The 21988-nt window shown below is 37.8% G+C and overlaps 1 protein-coding gene across 2 annotated transcripts in view; it reads left to right on the top strand.

Moving 5' to 3' along the window:
- THSD7B (thrombospondin type 1 domain containing 7B) overlaps positions 1-21988 on the top strand; it is a 1176114-nt gene that overhangs the window by 606122 nt on the left and 548004 nt on the right. For both annotated transcript variants that reach the window (XM_082395801.1, XM_082395802.1), the window contains 2 exons: positions 6033-6281; positions 18650-18819. In XM_082395801.1, coding sequence (XP_082251927.1) covers positions 6033-6281; positions 18650-18819 — 419 coding nt within the window. The remainder of the gene's footprint in view (positions 1-6032; positions 6282-18649; positions 18820-21988) is intronic.

Here is a 21988-nt window from a genome sequence, read left to right as displayed (position 1 = left end):
CAACATTTGAGGGTCTCCAATAAAATGGTCTGAGTTCCGCATAATCAGCCAACAGAAATGTTTACTATTTGATGAGACCCACCTGTGATCAAAGAGCTTCCAATCTGTGCTTGTGGTACTTCATTCATTCTAATCCATAAGAGCAAAGGATCATGAAAGTTAAAAAAAGGTTACATTTAATATTGTCAAAGATATTAAATATTCATTCATGAAATAAAAGCAGGGTAATATTAAAAATAAATATGTAGGAAATAAGAAAGAAATATTGGACATTAAAAATTTGCAAAATATGTTTGCAAAATAATAAGTTTGAAGATAATTTTGAGGAAATCTCTTTGAAAGAAAAGAATACTGAAAATAGGGGGAAAAAATCAGAATTGTATAGGTTAAACAAGAAGGACAAATGTGTTTAATGTTGATGTTTCCAAAATAGGAGATCCTTCCTATAAAATGCAGTACGTGAAAATATATATCAAATTGACCGATGAGCTAAATATCAAATTGGAAATATAAAGCTTTTCTAGAAGAAAAAATATGAGAGCACAACTTATGACATTGGGATAGGGGAAAAAAATCTTGTTTGTGGTACAAAAAGCACAAACTGTAAAGGGAAAGACTGAAAAACAAACTAAAATGTTATGTACCACAAAAAGACACTATAAACAAAATTAAAAGTAAAATTATGGGAAAAGTTATTTGTAGCATATAGAGAAAACAACAGGTTACTATAAAGAATCTGTATTTCTCTCTATATATCTATTTACTGTCATCATCATCTGTTTGTGTGTACTTAATGAAATTCAATATGAAAAAGGCAGCCGAGTGGAAAGATAGATGTATTAGTTTCCTACAGGTTCTGTAACAAATTACAGCAAACTAAGAGGCTTAAAATAATGCAAATGTATTATCTTATAGTTTAGGAGGTCAGAAGCCTAAAAGTTAAATCTTGAAATGAAAACATTATTCTGTGTGTTTGTTTGTTTTTTTCTTTTCTTGAAGGTTCTAGGGGGGAATCCATTTTCTTGCATTTTTCAGTTTCTAGAGGCTGCCCACATTCCTTGGGTCATGTATTATCCCAGCCTCTGGTTCTGTTATCATATCTACTTCTCTGTCTGTGGCCCCTTTGCCTCCCTCTTAGACAGACCCTGATAATTACACTGGGCCCACCTGAATAATCCAGGATCATCTCTTCCTCTCAAAATCCTTAACAGTCATATCTGCAAAGTTGATGTTGGCACGTAAGGTAACATATTCACAGCTTTCAGGGATTAGGATGTGGACATTTTTGGGGCACCATTAGTCCACCTACCATAATGGATAAACAATATGAATGATTAATTCATAGGATAGGAAATCTGAGTAATCACTAACGATATGAGAAAAATATGAATAAAGCTCAGTGGTTACCTGAAAAACCAAGTGCACTTCCTCAATATTTTGGAAAAAATAAGTCTGATAAAACCAAGAATTTTGAGCATTTAGGAAAGGGAAAATACCACAATACCTATTATATTTGTTTACATGACCATTTATGGTCTAACTCCAGGCAAAAATACTCAGGAAATCTCTCACACATGTGTAACAACATAGAGACATGTAAAAGAAGGTTTAATACATAATCCTGTGGAATCATAAGAAATTAAGCACAACCAAAAGGTGTACTAATGGGAAAATGAATACATAAATTGCTCTGTATTCACACGGGGATATTACTCACTAATAAAAATGAATGTAGGGCTTCCCTGGTGGTGCAATGATTGGGAGTCTGCCTGCCAATGCAGGGGACACGGGTTCGAGCCCTGGTCTGGGAAGATCCCACATGCTGTGGAGCAACTAGGCCCATGAGCCACAACTGCTGAGCCTGCGCGTCTGGAGCCTGTGCTCCGCAACGGGAGAGGCCGTGACAGTGAGAGGCCCGCGCACCGCAATGAAGAGTGGCCCCCAATCTCCGCAACTGGAGAAAGCCCTCGCACAGAAACAAAGACCCAACACAGCCAAAAATAAATAAATAAATAAATAAATTTATTTTTTTAAAAAATGAATGTACATTATCTGCATTTATCAACGTGGATAGATCTAGAAGTCATAATATTAAGTGAGGAAAATAATTTCCACAGTAATATGTATAACAAAATAATATTTAAGTAAAACTTGTAAAAACATGCAAGACAATGAATGCTATTTGGGAAGATGTACATATTTAGTTAAAGTATAAAAATGTGGTGGAGCATAATAAAAATCAATTCCAGGATAGTGGCTGTGTCTGGGGAATTGAGATGGAACTGGGATTGCAAAAGACACAGGGAATTCACCTGAATTTATAATTTTTTATTTAGTTAATGAAATCTGAAGTAAATGTTAGCCTTTGCTAGTAAAGTATGGGAGTGTTTATTACATTACTCTACTTTTCTGAATGTTTGAGATATTTAATACTATTTTAAAGTGGTAATTGAAGTGTTAATGAAATGAGGATATTTTTCTGTTGATTTTTATCTTTTAAGAGCTATGTCCTTATTTTGTATATAAAGAGATTTCCTTACATTTCCAGAGGAAGTAACAATAACTAGAGTTATTTTCTCTTTTGCCGTGTCTCTTTTTTTTTTTTTTAAACATCTTTATTGGAGTATAATTGCTTTACAATGGTGTGTTCGTTTCTGCTTTATAACAAAGTGAATCAGTTATACACAGAGTTATTTTTGGTTTCAAAGATTTCCTTTACAGTTGAATACTTGTGAAGTAATTTACAAATGACAACCTACTCTATAAATCTCAAGGAGATTTAATTACCATAGCTTCTCTTTTTTTTAAAGATAAATCAACACTATATGTCTGTTTTATTAAAAAGGCATACCACCTTCTGTGGAAAGATTGAGTCCCAATTCTGTGTATAGGCAGGAATGTTTGTTTTGGACTTTAGTTTATAAGGTGATTCTACTTGAACTGAAAGGTACCGTAACTCTGGGGAGCTAAGTAGATCACATTTTATTATTCTTTTTTTTTTTTTTTTCTGCAAATAATGAAACTAAGTAGCCATGAGACTAAGATCATGCTAATGTATTGTGATGCAAATTTCAGGACACATATATCTGATTCACCATTTAGTGCTTATTCCACTATTTCGGTAAAAAGAAATCTCAGTGATCACATTAGACCAGGGCCCTATGTCATACCTTTTATTATTATTATTTTTTTAACCAAGGAGGCAAGTTAATAAAAATAACTTTAAAAATAAGTAAATATGTAGTCAGTGGAACATATGCCCTTCCTAATTCCAAGAATTAGGAGCCCTTTTCAAAATTACAAAAGCCTTGATTAATCCCTGCAACTCCATGCAAGTACTTGTACTGTTGGAGTCTTACCCCTTCTTCTGGTCCAATAGGAAAAGTCAGTTTGGGAAAGATGAGAGTGACAGCTAGGAAATGGTAAGAACCAAACCACTACTTCTGTAGACAGAGAACTGTATAGTATGGGATCTTCTTTAGGAAAGGAAGAAGAAAATCCTTCTGAGAAATTAAAACTCCTTATCTAAAAACATACACAAATTAAAAACTTTATTAAAGTTCTGTTTTCGTTTGCCAGGGCTACCTTAACAAAGTACCACAGACTGTAACTTAAACAATAGAAATTAACTTTGTCACAGTTCTGGAGGCTGGATCAAGTGTCAGCAGGGTTGGTTTATTCTAAGGCCTCTCTTTGGCTCGTAGATCATTGTCTTCTCTCCAAGCCTTCTCATACTCTTCCTCTGTGTGTGTCTGTGTCCTAATCTCTTCTTATAAGGAGACCAGTCATACTGGATTAGGAGCCACCCTAGTGACCACATTTAAAAGACTATCTTCACGTACAGATACATTCTGAAGTACTGGACGTTAGGACTTTGACATATGAATTTGAGAGGGGCATAACTCAGCCAATAATAATTTCTGAAATGTCAAAACTGAGAAACTTGTTGATTAACAGCTTTCTGTTATATCATAAACCAAAAATAGGTGGGCCTTCCCTCTTTCCTCCACATTGTACAGTGATGATACATTATGATTTATGTGGGGCATTTTCAAGAGAGGTTCTTCCTATTTTGTCTTGATCCCAGGACCCCCAAATATCTAATTGGAGTGAGTGATGGTAATGAGGTATTCATTGCTTTTTTCATTTTGAAGAGGATAATATGATCTGAATAGACCTTTTTTTTTTTTTTTCTGAATAGACTTTTAAAAAAATATTGGACCAAAGGTTTATCTTATATCATTGTGAAATTTGAAAGCCATACTAATTTGAAAGCCATACTAATCCTACATCATCCTATTCATGATGAATATCTATATGGAAATCTCACTATATTTTACTCATCACTGTGGCCAAATATGAACATATTTCATTCTCCCCTGCACACTGTCTACTATAATCCATTTCTGCTGGTGGCTCCCTTAATCTACATACTTTCCCAAGTCAGAAATTTGGAAACATTTTAATACTTCTCTCTTTTTAAACACATACAAAGGAACTATTGCCAAACCCTGTGTATTATTCCACCAAGTTTCATAGGCTCAATTTTGGAAGTCAGTGTTTGAACACTGACCCTTTCTTTGATTTACATTCCTGTCAAAATTATCCTTTTCTTCCCCAAAGTAATGGATGCCTTTGACTGAATAAGGGAAACACTAACAACGACAAAGTGAAAAAAAGAAAAAAATGCCAATAATACTTAAAATATTGTCTCCCTACATGAGTCTGATTTTCTCCCTTTAAAATTATTTAATGCTCAATTAAATCCAAATTCCTTAGCCTTTCCAGAAATCCCTTTTGAAGAACTACATACCTAATATTTATCCACATTCCTCTTTGAACTTTATGTGTCATAAATGGATACATTTATGACAATTGACACGTTGGCTTTTACTTTCCCGCATTGGTGTGCTTGTGAATATTTGACCACCAGTTTTGGGGGTTGAAAGGGTCAGGGTAAGGTAAAGGGACTTGATTTATGGCATTTGCTAGTTTCTATAGTGTAAATACTTCCACCATGGCTAATTTTAAGCTACTTACATGAAATCAACAGGCTTGCAAAATTCCTGAATATTTTACAGTTGGTCCTTGTTAAACAGTGAATCCTTGTGTGTCCTTGGACAAATTTTATCTCAGGGCTTCAAATATGCTACTTCCTTGAGTTAAAATAGTCTTCTTTCCGTGCCTGAGAAGTTCCCATTAATCTTTTAAAATGCAGCTCAGATGTCCTTCTGTCTTAGAACCCGCCTCACCCCTACCCCCAGCTTTCCCAGGTGGTCTGTCACTGCCTCATCAGTTTTTCTCCTCATCATTGTAAGTGCTTTTATGTTGAATTCATCACATTATCATGTTATCTTATCTTTTTTATTTATCTGTTTTCCAATTACATTGTTAGTATTTGAAAGCACTTCAGTTTTGCAGATGAGGAAATTGATGCACAGAGCCTAACAGTATGGAGAAACATAATACCACATTTATTTATTTTTTAATTGCTCAGTATTTAAAAGAATGGACAGAATAATACTCGAAAGCTTACATTTACCTTTCTTTGACCTTAGACAAATGATTTAGCCTTCCTGACCTTAAGTATTGTCATATACAAATGGACATAATAATATGTATACTCACGAGACTGTTGTAAGAAAGTACCTGTGAAGTACAGGACAGTGTGTGACACCTAGGAACCACTGAACGAAGGGTAAATATAGGCTGTGTCAGAGGTGAAAGCACATGAGAAGAACCTCCATTATTTCTGATGATGCTTTGGACAAGGTACAATGTGGACTCACCTTACACATGTGTCTTGCGAGAGTGAAATAACTTCACAGTTTCAGACGAAATAGAGCGTTCATTCTTAGAATGTATGTCCTTCAATATCTTATCATGATGCCTCTAACATTTAAAAAAAATTCTCTTACTTGAACGCTATCCCAGATTTCAGGTTTTTTCTTTTCATCCAGAATAGGCACTTCATAATGTTGGTTGTACCCATTTAGTCTACGGCCTACTGTTTTCTGTTTCTATTCCTTCAGCCTTTGCATGCAAGATTCCTTGCCTGTGACCATCCAGTCCTGCATCATGCCGAAAGACTGTGAAACCACCGAGTGGTCCTCCTGGAGCCCCTGCTCCAAGACGTGCCATTCAGGGAGCCTCTCGCCAGGATTTAGAAGCAGGAGCCGGAACGTGAAGCACGTTGCTGTTGGAGGTGGAGAGGATTGCCCTGAACTTCTTGAGAAAGAGGCCTGCATCGTTGAAGGAGAACTTTTGCACTCATGTCCCAGGTATTGTGTATTCTTTGGCATGAGTGTTCAGTTGTTTATATAATCTCATTTTATGTGGTATAGAGATGTTAACAATAACTGTAGTTGTGACTTATTACTCAGTGCAGAGTTTCATATTAGGCAGTAAAGCCTAGGTGGGTAAGAGCATGGGCTGTGCTGATTGCCTGGGCTCCAATCCTATTTCTAATTATGTGATTGTTATGACTTTCTAACTTATGTGAATTTTGGCAAGTGACTTAAATCTAGTGCCTCAGTTTACTTTTCTACTAGCAGTACTTACTTCATCCAGCACCAGCCACATCATAAATGCTTAATAACCATTAGTTATCATTACCTGACATGTCACACCTATTTTTTGACAACCTAAGAAGCCATTCATAAGCATCTTCATTTTACAAATAAGGCCATTGATGCTCAGAGAGATTAAATAACTTCTGAGGTTACATAGTTAATGAGTGACAGCCACCTGATTCTAAGGGTGCTCTTTCTCTGAAAGTCACTGCTGCTCTGGGCATTGTCTCTATTTCAGAGTCCCTAGGGAACCAGAGAAGGTTGAGAAAAGGGTTGACATAAATTAGTAGCTGAATTTAATATCTTGATATTGGTTATATTTTGCCTGATTGTGTAGCCCTTGGTGAAGACCTCCAGTGCATTTTCCTCTGGTTGTTGGCTCACAGTGGGCTCAGTCTGATAATGACAGAAATCACTGGGGCTGGCTGCTTAGAAGTCTGTTGGGGATGAATTTGTAATAATTCCTGCTGGACAGCTGCCCTGAACTATATCTTAAATCTGTAGCTATTTTAGATAGAACTTTTCTATAGTTTCTTATAGCCTCTGAGATTTGAGATCACTCCCTCGGTGAAAAATAAAATGAGGCAAAAAATAACTTCTTGTAGAAATTAATCATCTGGGGATATGTAAAGGGTAAGTGGGTTACAAACTCAGCTGGTGTTGTTGATGGGTCTGGTTATTCCTTAAACCTGAAATAAAGCATGTATGGGTGGGGCAGAGGTTGAGGTTGGGGGTAGGTATAGAGGAGCAAATTCCTGTTTACACATTCATAGTCAAGTCACTTCCTCCACCTCACCATTGAAATCAGGGTCGATTCAACATACTCCTTACATATTGATTGTTCATTTTTTACTAAAATGACTCCTTAGATTTACATCATTTCTTGCCTGAAACGCGGAGAAAGCAGATGTAGTTCATGATCCTTGACAGATTAAACTGTTGTCACAGAATCCTCCCTAATTGTATTGAGTTTGTGTCCAATCTTTCAAGACACTAATATGGGGCAAAACATGGGATTGGAAAGAAAACCTGAGGTCTCTGTCCCTTTTGAACTTGGATAGGCTTTGGGTTAGAATTGCATCGCCATCACACTTAAAGTGTGTGTCCTTGGACAAGCTATACAACTTCTCTAAGACATTTCCCTCTTCAATAAAAGTGTCTAATTTTACTGCCTGTGTTGAAGGTTGAACAGCTACAGACTAGCACTGTCCGTCCCAGCGCTCAGCACATGAGGCACTACACGAATACTGACTCTTATTGTTGCTCTTTGCAGGTGGGTTTTGGTTTCATTTCTTTCAGCGAGAGAATCTCTCCTTTCCTTGGAAGGCATACTGTAGTAATTTAATGGAGTAGAAAGTTATTTCTTCTGGGTGATTTGGAGACTTTTTTTTCCCTGTGGAGGCCTTATTTAGGAGGGTTCTCAATGTTAGGCTGCTAGGAATAGAATCTGGGTTTAATGATGACCTTGACCTTGGCGCCTTTTTTCTTCATTCCTTTCACAGAATGGCATGACCTCTTCCTGATATTTTTAATAGTTTTTTGATTTATAGACATCTCCCTATTTTTTTTTTCTTCTCTTTTCTTTGTTAATAACTATTATGATTCTCTTGGAATCATCAGAGTGGTGCCTCCTTGATGATGTTGAGAAAGTTGAGTTGGATAACCTTTTGTTAAAGAACGACTACCTTTTATTGAGATCTACTGTTGGCCAATAACTATATCAGAGATTTTATAAAGATTATTTAGAATAACATAGAATGTATTATCCAAATAGAACATTTTTGAGAGTAAAAGGGATGTAAATCGGTACTGTTCGGATTCAAATTGAAGTCCACTTGCCTTCAAGGTCAGTGCTCTTTCCAATACATCACACTGACCCTAATGATAATATGGTGAAGACACACACCCAGATAAGGTTATAGACACACATACACATGTATTCATATATATCATTTTTTTCCAACAAAATACCATGGAATGGTAATACTTCAAGATGTACCCAAGATTAATTTCTGTATTGAGTTTCATTTGATTGAACCTTAACATCTGAAAACAGAGCCTGACAAAGTTCATTGGAGATGAACCTGGGCCTCTAGTTCTGCTGTTTGGAAATGTTACTGAGTATGACATTTTCTAAAAATCTCAGATAGTGAATTTGTAGGAAATAGGAGTCTTTGAAAATTCACTGAATACCAACCAGTGTTTCCTAGGGAGAATAATGTGTTAACTAATGATTCCACTTTGTGGTGGAAAAGAGCCTGTATAAATAATAGCAACAAAATTAACATTGGCTGACATTCTTATTTGTCTGAAATCCGAGCTGTGGCCTCTACCACAGGAAACCATAAAGGCCATGTGCCAACTTTTGTTTCTACTTGGACACCAGTGATTAAAATTCATTGTGAACAAGGGAAATGGAAACAAAATTCTCTTAGGGAAAAAAAATGTCTATTTTTCCTTTCCCAGAATTCATGAGCACTTCATATGCATCAAGCAATTTAATTCACCATCCTTCTCCCCAGCAGGGAAATGTCCTCTCTTAGAACGCGGTTTGGCTTTTACCCTTCCACCATATTTGCTATAGGAGATGTGTTCCTTTTCTCAATAGATATACTCTGAGCTCTTCCTATGTGCCAAGCAGTACGTTAAGTGTTTCCGATACCTCAGAGAACACATTAGACAAAGTTCCCTCCCCCTTGTGGGACCTAAATTTTAGTGAAGATATACCAAATAAATAAAATAAATAAAATAAACTCTACACTTTGTGTACAAGATATGGAAAAAATGAAGCATTGGAGCAGGGTAAAGATAGAGGCTTCTGGGGTGCTGTGATGGGGGGTCAGCTCAGGTTACAGAATTAAAGAGAGTGTCCTTAGAGAAGCCTCATTTGAACTAGCAGGATCTGGGGGGAGGACTTGAAGGAAGTGAGGAAATTAGCCTTTCAGGTAATTAGAGGAAGAATATTCCAAGAAGAGATAAGCTAGAGATGTGCTCTGGTTCCTGCATGTTCATAATGCTCACAACGGTTTTTAGTTGCATAGCTTGGGGGCTACTCATCTCACCAGCTGGACTCCACTGCTCAGCATTTTCACTATGAACACTATGTGTGCCAATCCCTAAGGCATGATTCCACGAAAGGAATTGTGACCATGAGGAGCCCCTTCTCGAAGAGCTCCCTGAGACTGAACACTTTGGAAACTCCTCAGGGCAGCTAGCATAAGTTAACCTGAAAGGAGACAGAGGCCAGCCTATGTTAAGCTAACTCGGGAAATTTTGGAACTACAGTTGATCCTTGAACAGCAGGGGTTTGAACTGCACAGGTACTCTTAGAGGCGGATAGTTTTGAATAGTAAATGCTACAGCACCACATGATCTGAGGTTGGTTGAATCCATAGATGCAGAACCATTGATGCAAAGGGTGACTATCAGTTATAGCAGATTTTCTGAATGCATGGAGGATTATCACCCCTAACCCCACATTGTTCAAGGGTCAACTGTATAAGGGAGTTAGTATTGTGTAGCCATAAGCTCATCTCAAAAGTATGCTATTTTTGACCAAGATATATATAGATTCCATGAAACCCCTTTCTTCAGTGTTATACAGTCTACTTGAAATTTTGTGCTCCCCCCCTCTAACAAAACACTAAGAACTCACGCTGTACATTATGGGGTTGGGATAGAAATGAGAAAGATGGGACAAATCTGCTTGTCACTGGCTACCTTTTCTCTTGGTGTGTTTATCTCTTATCATTGTCATCATGGCTTTGGGCATTATGTTACTCTCTGCCTCAAAACACTGAAAGATATGTGTTTTATAAGATGCCTTGGCACTTGGGCTCTTTCTTTTGTCCTAATTAACATCTAAAGTATTAGATCCTACATCTCAACTAAGAGGGAGGTGAAAAGCATTCTAAGACCATAAATGATAAGGTGGCCCTGTTTACTGGATAGCATAAGGAAAGGCAGAGGACACAGATAGCTGAGACATAACCTGATGCTGGAACAGCTATGACTCCAGATCCTTCGTGCTTAAGCAGAGAGCCTGTTTTGGCTGAAGACACTGTAACACACAAGAATACTGAAAAATGTCAACATCTTTCTTGGAAGCGACATCTCAGATGACCTACCTGCAACTTCCACCACCTCACCAGGAGGCTTTCACACCAAAATGGCTGTTCTACTTCTTAAATGATCATTTAAAGTTTAAAATTGAATATAAGACAGTGCTGTTATAAAGACCAACATAGAGTAAAACTTTAAAGACAATCTCAAGGCAGAAGCTGCATGGCTGATAGTATTACATAGACTGTGTGATATTACTGTACAGAAAAGCCAATTTCCTAAACATTGCTTCAGCACTCCAGTCTGACACTGAATAGATGGGGTCTCATAATTTGTCCCTCCTTATCTCTGGTATGTATGAGTTTATTATGGGTGAACTAGAGATTCTCCGCAAAAGGTCTGTCTGTGCAGACTCATACTGAGAGATCTATCGGGGTCTCCTGCATCCCACTTCGATGTGCTTCTAAAACAACCCCCTGTGACCAGCCTGTTTTTTCCTACCATCTCTTTAAGGCACTGAACCCGATTTTAGATTTTCTAAAATCTAAAATTTTCTCAAGTTTTCCTTGAGAAAACTCTGGGGATTAGTTGATGGATTTTTTAGATGAGTGTTGAAGCCAGGAATGGTGCCAGCAGAAGGGATGGTGAGTAAAACTTGGCTTGGTAGTTGGCTTCCTCTGCCCACTGGAATGAAGTGAGTGCTGGAACAGGGTTGACATGTCTTGAAGAGATGTTTGTTCAACACCTGCTTCAGACTGTCACTGTGCTAATTGCTGGAGAATTCAGGAAATTTTAGTCTGTGTTCACTTAGTTTATTCATCTTCAGAATCCTGTGTAATATACTCATTAAAAACTAGAGCATCTTGAACCTGATAACCATGTTCTTTAAGAGTGTTTCACAGTTAGTAATGTTCCCGCACATCATTCCAAACATATGTATCTGGATTTTTTGTTAATGCATTTTTCTCCTCTACTTTAGAGTGAGTAGCACCTATAGAAGTGCCTGGCTCAGAGTAAATGCTCAGCAGACAATGGATGAATCATTAACTGTGGGGCAGATCCAGAGCAATATTGTGCACAGGGTACTTTATTCCAGGCTGATACTTATTATATGATGTGTGTGAAGGATTCAAAGTCATTTCTTACAAAGAGCATCTAAAATTGGCATCATCAAGGAGATTACATAAGGATGCCTACCCAGGGAAGAAATAAACACACAGAGCTTGATGTGACTTGGTCCCCAATGGCTGCCTTGCTTTTGCTAAGTGTGTCTGGTTTTCCAGATAAGAAGTTTCTGTCTTCATTGGTTATAAGAGTAGCTTCGAGAAGGGTTAGTAATGAGATCAATCTGAATATGTAAGTTTGCCTTCTGGAAAAGAATGGTACACACGTCACCTACCATCTCTAATGTATCTTTTCAGTTGATTGTCTACCACAGCACCTAACACCCTGCACATAATAGAAGCTCAGTAAATGGTTGTTAAATGAATTAATGGGTTCTTTAAGGAAGCTTTTTTTTTAAATTGTTTTAATTAAGCAGCTCTTTGCAGGACTTGAGGAGTAAAGGAGTCATGACCTGGAGCCCTCAGGAGAATCTGTTTCAGGAAAGAAATGACAGTTTCAAAGAATCTATAAATTGTTTCAGCAGAAGGAGACTGATGCCTTTTTACTGAGTCCAGCTTTTACTGGTGCATACTGTTTCATGAGTTCCCGTTGTGCCACTTTCAGCTCTCCTGGATGGAAGATTTGTTCCCCTGTTAGTGTAAGAAAGTTAACGTACTACTAAGTGCTGTGCATAGTGATAGAAATCTATTAATAATACATATGTGGAGTTTGGCTAGCAAAGCCATCTGCCAAAGAGCAAAGAGCTTTGCACTTCAGAATAGCTTTCCATAATCAATAGTCCCACTCTATTCAATAAAAGATTACTAGAGCATAAGATGTATAAAGCGTGATTGTCTCCCTTTATTTTGGTCATCTGTTCAGCAAAAAATGACAAGTTCATTCTTTTCTAAATGAATTTACAACTTTAAAAGGACAACAGATATTATCATAAATTAGTCTTGCTGCAGTACACTAATTTTTAACATACACGCATTTAATTTGAATACCTTGCACTAGGGTTTCAATTCCAAGAGTGTTTGCAAATCTATATGTGCTTAGTCAAAACAGGACCATTCACTAATGCAATTATTCTTTCAGTCTGTCATCATTAAATCACTTAAGATTCTATTCCATGTTGTTTTGCTTTAAATCTAAGCCTTTAGAAGAAGGAGAGAAGAAATTCACATTTTGTAAGCCATTCTAAGCGTTCTGAAAGTGACAAAGCATGCATTCTAAAGGGCAGGGGTTGCTATAAAACTCTGATGGTCCTGCCATCCTACTGCTATTAGAATCATTTTATGTCACCTTAGTAGGATGGAAGTCTTTAAAAAATAGTCACTAAATGTGCATACTTTTCTAATTTTGGCTTTGCTAATTTAGGATATCTCTATTCCTTGCTTCAGAACAATGCATTCATTCCTTATTCCTTCTGCCCTCCTCCCATCAATTTGGAGAATGGTTTGAGTACAGGATTCCTTGGGTTAGACAACATCACTCTCAGGAAGACAAGCTGGCTACTTGGGCGATTGAATTTCTGGCCCTCGAGTAGCTTTTCCTAATCCAGAATTTGTCTCCTCTGTCTCTTCATGAGAATATGTATTCCCACCATTAGAAATTTCTTTCTTTGGCTTAATCTTGGTTTCTTCTTTTAAATTGCGTATACCTTTTTAGAATGATAAAATATTTAATATTAACTTTTAATATGTATCTTGTGAATACATTTATTGATCATTTCCTAAGAATAGACTTAAATTATGGGGTACATATGAAGGAATCAGGCCAATGTGTTCCAGGTGTGGGAGAAAGCTTCAGAAAGCAGATTCTAGAAGGTAAATGAAGAAAAACTGAATTTCACAGTTATAATACATGGTTGCCCTGATGTCTGAGTTCTTGTCCCCTTTCCTGGGCTGTCTCAGGTAAGAATTCAGTGCCAAGCAATTGTGCTGCTAGTACTTGGGACAAAAGCAATTTGGAATCATTCTTCACTTCTCTCTTTATCTCCCATCCACATCTAATCCATTAGAAGGCTGTCTCCACCTTCACAGTGTATCCAGAATCTGATCACTTCTCATCACATTCACTGTGACTGCCCCAGTTAAAGCCCTACCATCATGTCTCCTGGACTGGCAAAGGCCTCCAAATTTGTCTCCCTTCTTCCACTCCCTTATAGTCTATTCTTTAATCAGTGGCCAGGATGATCCTTAAAAATTTAAATCTCATCATGATATGATTGCCTTCTTCAAAACTTGGCAGTGATTTCCTAGCACATTTGGAGTTACACTCACAGCCCTTGCTCAGCCCACCAGGCTCTCTGTAGCCTGGACCCTGACTGTCTCTCACTCCCTCTCCCTCCTGCCTTGAGCTGCCTATCCCAACCACACTGGCCCCTGTGCTTTCCTAGAAAGTGCCAAGCACTGTCCTTCCCTGGGACCTTTGAACATGCTCTTCTTTCTGCCTAGAATTCTCCTTGTCCACCTTTTCTTATGCCCACCGTTTCATTTTATTCTGGATTCTGAAGACTTTCCTGGTCATGGCACTGAAATAGCTCTCCTCCTCCATCTCTCTCTGATGGACATGTTACTGATGCCGTGTTATGTATTGGTTCATTTCTGTCTGTCTGCCCCACTAGAAGGTCATCTTCCCAAGGTCAGGGGCTTTGTCCTGCTCACTGCTATGCATTTCTATTGTTAGAAATCATACCTGGCACACAGTTGGAGCTCAAGAATTAGTTCTTGAAAGAAAGGAGGAATGAACACATGGTTGAGTAAATGATTTGCTTACTCTTGGGCAGGCTTATTTTTGTTCCTAGGGAGCTAGGGAGTCCTGCTTTTTAGTTCCTTCTGCCATCCATCTCTCATACATACCTTTACATTAACTGAGATATTCTTTCACAAGTGTTTCCCCTGTGTATTCAGTATATGAGTGGCTGACAGTATTCTCTCTCACTAATGGTGGGGACATTGGAGTCATTTTTACATGAACAGATGATGGCAGGTTTACCTAACATTCACAGTGACCAGGGAGCAAAATGGAGAATTTGACTTCAGGGCCTTGAAAAATCATTACTCTTCAAAAAAAGTGTCATTGCACCATTTGGTGGAAATTTGAATTTTTACAATTAGAGATTCCTTTATTTGGCTTATATTTTGTTTCTCTTTTTAACTTGTACTTATCTCCTTCAAGTGCTAAAATCTGACCCTATGTGACCACAGCGTTCAAATTATAAAATTATTGGCTGTATGATATTCTCAAACTGTCTTTGTGTTTGAGACTGGAAGGAATATTATACTGGCAGTGTAAAATATTACTGGTCAGTTGTCAGTGACAGTATCATTGTCATCAACTGATGATATTTTTTTTGCTTCAGCCCAGAAAGCAATTCCTCAGACCAAGACCAACATTTATTTGTCCTCATCATGGCTGGGCAGGTAGCTACCTGTCATCTACAGACTTGCTTTTTATATCCGCAGACCAAGTTTCATGAGTTTACCATTCACCATTTTAATCTACCAGAGAATCCTTTCATTAAGAAGATGTGCTTTAGAATCAGATATACTTGTCTTTGCATCTTGCTCTTTCACTTACTTAATTATGTGACCTTGGAAAATGTCTTATTCTTTATGCCAATTCTCCCATCTGTAAAAGAGGAAATGATACTTTTTTCATAGGCTTGTTGGCAGGATTACATGAAGTCATGCACCTAGATTTGTTAGTGCAGTGCCTGGTAATGAGTAAGCATGCAGAACATTTTGGATGTTATTATTACTTGGGGGATTTGTCATGATACCCTAGAAGCCTGAATAAATGAGTGCTTTGTCTATCCTGTTCAGCTGGGGTGTGTGACAAGACAAAGGGATCCTAGGTCACGTTCGTAAGGGGCTGTGAGGAAGGATCAACTAATTGTTTTCATGTCATGGCTGTTTACTTGAGGCATTTCTACAATTGGTTTCAAAATGCTGCTCACCCACAAAAGGCAGGACGCTGCCCTTTGAAATGCCCACTGTTTCTCTCCTAAGTAGAAGGACAAAGTGAGGCTGGGTTGAAAGGCATCAGAGTTGGGAGAGAGAGGGTGGAAAGGCCTGATCTTTGACGTGGACTTAGCTATTAAAGAGAATGCCCCCGGCAGTCAGGAAGCCAAGTTGTCCGGAGGCTGGGGGACTATCCCTGTAACAACTACTAAAGGAGATAGCAAGCAACGTTTAGCTGAGCGGTCTCCTTTGATTTCTTATTCTGTCAGATCCTAGAGACACTTTCCCAGGTTGGTGGAATTCAGACTGTTCAGTTTTTATGGCTTCTGGTGATTTGTGATTAAACATAGATAGTGCATTTGAAAAAAATAAAGAAAAAAAAGGCAGACTATGAAAGGACCTGCATTTTAAAAAGGAATTTAGAAGCCATTCACTGGTGTGTTTTTTCCTTTGCCTCTTTCTGGGTTGGTATTTTCTCTGAGGTAGTAAACAATAGCAGTAGTGATAAATGTCTTCTGTATCTTTAGAGAATTCGTTGTTTGCCAATGAATAGAATTTGGGTGTTTGTTTTTGGTTAGTAAGCCACCAACAGGGTTTTTGTTCTATATAAGACTATCTATCTATCTATCTATCTCTCTCTCTCTCTCTCTCTATATATATATATATATAGTCATTAAATTTTCCTTTTCATTTTTCTCCATAATGACTTCCAAAATTCCTCCATTGCTAATTCTTATAGGGTCATGATAAATTAATTGAAAAAGCAATTTATACAGCATGGCCTATTCCTTTCAAACAAGTGAACAAATTACTGTGACTTGCTATAATTCTAAACTCTGTAAGTTTCTTTAATGCTCTTTGCTGAACTTTGGTTCTTGGAAGTTAGACCATGGCATTCCTGGATCCTTAATATTAGGACTTTGGATGAAATCAATTAAGTTCTTATAAGTACAGTGTTAGGGGTGTGTGTGTGTGTGTGTGTTTTCTGTGTCAGCAGGGGACAAAAGGCAGGTGTAGCAGGACACAAGAGAAAAGGGAATTAACATTTATTGAACATTTATTATACTCCTTGATTCACATTTGGTATTATTATCCCTATTTTACAAAATAGAACTCAGTGAAAGTCACATGACTAGTAAGTGGCAAGGCTCAGATTCAAACCAGGTCGGTTTGACTCGAAAGCATGCTTGCTGTCTATACCGCACTGCCCCTTTTTGCCTACCTTATGTGCTCACTGTATCACAGGAGCCTTGGAGTCAGGGCTATATCTGACCTCCTTAATAGACAGAGAGCTCTTCTTTTACGGAATCATTGGAGGAAGAGGGTTTGAAATGAGAATGTGATAACCATCCAATAACCCACCCCTACCTCACTGTGCCTTGCCCTGGAGTCCAGAGACAAGAGAGCTACCAGTACCCTGAGACTCAGAGACACAAGAGACAAGCCTTCTGCCTGGGTCACCATGAAGCCAAGGGTGACAACTCTGTCTAGTGAGGAGAAAGGGCTTTGGAGCATCACCTCTGGAGAATGGCCGTCTCTGGGAAGACCTGGACTTTTCTCGATCTCATGTCCAGGAATTAGAAACATATTATTGTCTATATTCCCCTAGTAATAAAGAGGACCTGAACTCTACATTTCAGACTCTTGCCCAGCCCGGTGACTGATTTTCACTTGGAAAACCCTGTGAAGATCAAGTAGTGAGGCAGAGGGAGAAGAATTATTACAACAAACCCCACAGGATTGTCCAAATTCTTTTTCTACAGTGGGCTTTTCACAAGACTGATGATCCTCAGCTTTCAAGCTTTTTAGAATTATGACACTCATCATGAGAGGCTTTGCTCACTCTTAGGTTTCTTAGAGATTTGCTTCTTGATTTTGCTGTCTGTTACTTGATTTCATTTTTCCTCTGGTTTCTGTAAGTCCAGGGCCTTGGTGACACATGTTTATTTTTATTGCTACTTTTTCTTTTAAACAATCACATAACTGAGAAAACTTTCCTTAAATCTGAAATGGTACAGCGGATATGAGAATGTTCTTAGGTTTGGTTTACTGTTCAGAAGCTAATGAGTCTTCTGGTATTTATGGGAATGCTGTAGGGTTATGTTAATGCTGTGGGCTTGAGGAATGCTGTAATAAGCCACAAAAGGAAATTCTGTCTGAAATCATTCTCCAGGTATGAGTGTAGTGTTGTTATGGTTGTTGTGTTTTCTGTAAGTTATGTACAAACTTTGCTGTGTTTTTTCCTTTTATTTGTGTGTGAGCATGTGTGTGTCTATCAGTGTGTATCTCAACCAGTTGTAAACCAGGAAGACATATTCTAAATCAGTATAACCATGGCATGTCTGTATATGGAAAAAAAAAAGTACTTGTCAATTAAATATAGTGGCACATTGTGAACTCATTTTTAATATGTATACCTTTATCTTAGTGGAGTCAAACTGATAGAAATACCTATATCAAGAAAGTTGAAATATTGGAGGTAATCTCTGTCCGTTTAAACTAATATGTTCAGACATTCGTACACTGGCCTACTAATTAAAAAAAAAGGCCAACTTTTACACAAAGTCATCTAGAGGTTTGTAAAATGAAACCCCGTGACAAGTTTATCTGCTATGAATTAGGCTCATTTGGTTTCCAGCTCCTTCCCTTGATTCTGTACTCTCTTAGAGCTTTAAAGCTGAGATATATCTACTGTTTATCCATATTTCCTTCCTTCTCTCCTCTGGGCCTGTGCTATAAGCAAGATAGGCTGCTGTGATTTTTCTGTAGGAAATAAAACGGATTTAGTATTCAAAGCTGGTAAACGTCTTTATCCATAGACAGAGATTTGGTACTAGAAAGAGAGATGATTACGTACATTTGATGTCGATGACTTAAGTTTCCTGTAGAATTTTGTATTTTCCTTACTTCTTCTTCTTCTTTTAAACAAATCAAACCAAACAGGTATTCCTGGAGGACCTCTGAATGGAAAGAATGCCAAGTCTCTCTCCTCCTCGAGCAGCAGGACCCCCACTGGCATGTGACAGGACCCGTTTGTGGAGGTGGGATCCAGACCCGGGAGGTGTACTGTGCCCAGAGCACACCAGCATCCACGGCACAGAGGGCCAAGGAAGGTAGGCAGCCAGTTCTGGGGACAGATTCTGCTGCTGATTGGAAGGGAAATCAACACCAACACCATCTTCTCATATTCTCCTTGATATAATGGACCATCAGCATTCACAAATTTAATGTTTTGTTGACTCTTTACAAGCCATCCTTAAGTTCTGTTACTTGAAGTAGTTTGGAATAGTCAAAATAGTACTGCTAATAATATCAGTCTCAAAGGATCGTTGTGAAAATTAAATGAGAAAATATACCTAAGATCTGTAGTAGAAATGACTGCTACAGGCTAAGGGGCTGGTACGCTGGAGTGAGTCAGGTGGCGAAGAGTTAGTAGCATTCTTTTTTTTTTTTTTTTTTTTATAAGAGAAGTTTTTTGTGAATTTGTGAGTGTGGAAAATTCTACAGACATATCACTTTCAGATATCAAGGATGCATTCATTTATTGCCAGGTTTTAAATAATATGAGACTAAGAAGGAGGAAAAGGAGGAGGAAAAACAACTTTCTCCATGGTATGCACTCTATTAGGCTTGTATAATACAATCCATTTGTTTCAGAGTTTAGGATAGTGATAACATATAAGGACTGAAAAACTGGCCCAGATTTATTTAAGTCAATGGATTGAAAAGCTAAGAGTGTGCAGTAATGCTTCCACTCTAGAAAAATATATGGCCTGTTCCAGGCACATTGGGGAACCCAACAGTGCCCTCTGTAGAAGTGGTCAAGGTGAGAATGTTTCCTTGAGTGTGCATGTACATTCTCTGCTGTAGGACTTGGTTAGAGAGAGAAGATGTGAGATTTCTTATTGTGGAAATAAATCCATTTCATCCTGTAAAGCTTTTCATACCAGGTGCCTTTTTTGTGTGTGTGACATGGCCTCTCATCATTTCAGAGGCCATGACCATAGCCTTGGATGATTCAGCTCATGACTCATAGAAGGATCATCTTTACAGACACCTTAGCATTTGCTTCAACAATTGAAGTTACAGTGTCAAATTTATAGGGCTAGAGTTATTTAAAAATTAGTAGTTAAATTTTCTTCCTTCTCTAATGTCACCTTTGGAAAGTGACAATTTACACACTTTCTCTTCCAGCATACAACGTGCCTGTGCTTACTCCTCTGAATTTGGAAGAACGAATTTAGATTAAAAGCTTCAGATTATTCTTTCAGACCTTGGTGATCTTTCTATTCTACTTTCTCCTTCTTCCCTTTTACTGTTGTCTACAGTACTAGGATCTTCAAGGGTCAACACATATATAAGAATTTTGTAGAATTGATATATTATGATCTATTTTCAGCTTCAACATTTAATCTTCTATCGACATCTTCATCTTCCTAAAGTTTCTTTAGTAAAAATAGCTTTCTTATCGATCACCTATTTCTTAAGTTTCTTCAACCTTAATCTTTCCAGCTTTCTTAATGGAAACATGCTGGGCAGGAAGTTTGTAATTAGGAGGAAAGTGGAAGGATGGTGTTCTAACATTGGAAGTCGTATGCTACATGTTGGGGGATGTTAAATAGAGGAGGGGTGTTAAGTGCAGATTTAGCAGCCTATTAAGCCCTGGTACAGTGTGCTTCAAGCATCTAAAAAAGAGGAAAAAAATCTTAGGCCAAGGCATACTTCCAAATTAATACTTTGGTTCACATGGAAACAGAAAGCCCTTAGAAAGCCTAAGCCTGGTAACCCAGTTCTCGGGGGGGGGCACTTAGATGTGGGGACAAGATACATACACATGGATGTATATAATGAAACAATGTACTCTTGTAGAAATTTGAATACAGTAGTCAAACTATTGCTGCATTGGAAAATACAGAACAGCCACATTGCGTTAAAGGCATGGTAAATATTACTACTTATCTTTGTAATCATTACAAAGGTTTGATTTTGCTCTTGTTTGGAAGTGAACCAGAAAAGTTATTTAGTCATTACTTTACTTTCTTATAAATGCTTTAATTTCCTGCTGTTATTATTTATGGATATACCTTGACAAATCTGCCAACATGAAAATTTCTTCTTGGCTCAAGTCAAATTGTTCAAGAGAACAATTGAATTGCAATTATAAGGGACCAAAGAGTGTTTACCCAATTAAAGAGGCAGAGTTTAAATATTTCTAACCTTTCTGCTAATGCAGTAACAAAGGCCAAAATTGATGACATCTTTTGCATTTCAGTTTTTATAAAGATCTGCTTTTTTGTTTTGGGTTTTTTAAATTATTATGTTAGATTTGGAAGGGAGAGGGGATTTTAATAGCATTGATTTTGGAAACTCTTTTCTCAGTCATAATTGACTTTTCTACAAGATTAAGTGTTCCTTTGGCTCCAGGATACTCTGTTCACTCTCTGAAGTGGAATTGTTTGACTTTTCTTCCTTGAAACTCCCACCATCCACTGTGAATTAATTATTCTGCATTCCAAGAACCTCATCTTAGAGGAACCCACAATCTTAGGGAAAAAATAAGGTTCATTTCCATGGATCTCTCATGAAATAAAATGTAATAGAATATCTAGATACCAGAATAAAAACAACAACAACAACAAAACAGAAAAGAGTGCTAGTTCTCTCCCAAGGGCCTCAGAGTCTCCTGCTGGATGCTGAGGCTGAATTGGGACTTCCGTGCAGTTCTGTTGCCAACTTATTCTTGTTGATAGCCAGTTCTCCATTTGACCTCAATTCAGGGTGTTTGTTGGAATAGTATAATAACACCTATGGCATATTTACCTGGTTCTGCTGTTCATTGTCCATGTGGTGTTTTAACTGCAGCCAAAATAATGCTATAATCATCAATGTGAGAAGTGTTACTAGTAATAGTAGACAGGCCAATAGATTGTGAATGAAAATGTAGCAGAGTATTTATGATTTTGTTTACCGGTTATTGTTGTAGAGAGAATTGTATTTCTCTTTTATAGTTCAGAAGCACCAGCAGGAATGATGCTCACCTATAAATCTAAAAGCTTGGATTTGGTGAGATCATTTTCTTCTTGCCCTTTTGTCAGGTGAAATTAAAACCACTCAGCCTGCATTCAAGGGATATTTCTCAGATGGTAAAACATTGAAAGAAGGGATGCACTTTCAAAAATCTAATAAAGACAGGGAAAAATTTATTCCATTCATGACAATGTGGCCTAGAGATTGGCATATCAACAAATGTGGGATGAAATGGCTTAGAGATGCAGTGTATTT

The sequence above is a fragment of the Balaenoptera borealis genome (genome assembly GCF_965194805.1).
Source record: "Balaenoptera borealis genome assembly, chromosome: 6".
NCBI classification, from domain to species: Eukaryota; Metazoa; Chordata; class Mammalia; order Artiodactyla; family Balaenopteridae; genus Balaenoptera; species Balaenoptera borealis.
The sequence above is the reverse complement of the archived record's forward strand: the minus strand, read 5'-3'. Positions and strand labels throughout refer to the sequence as shown.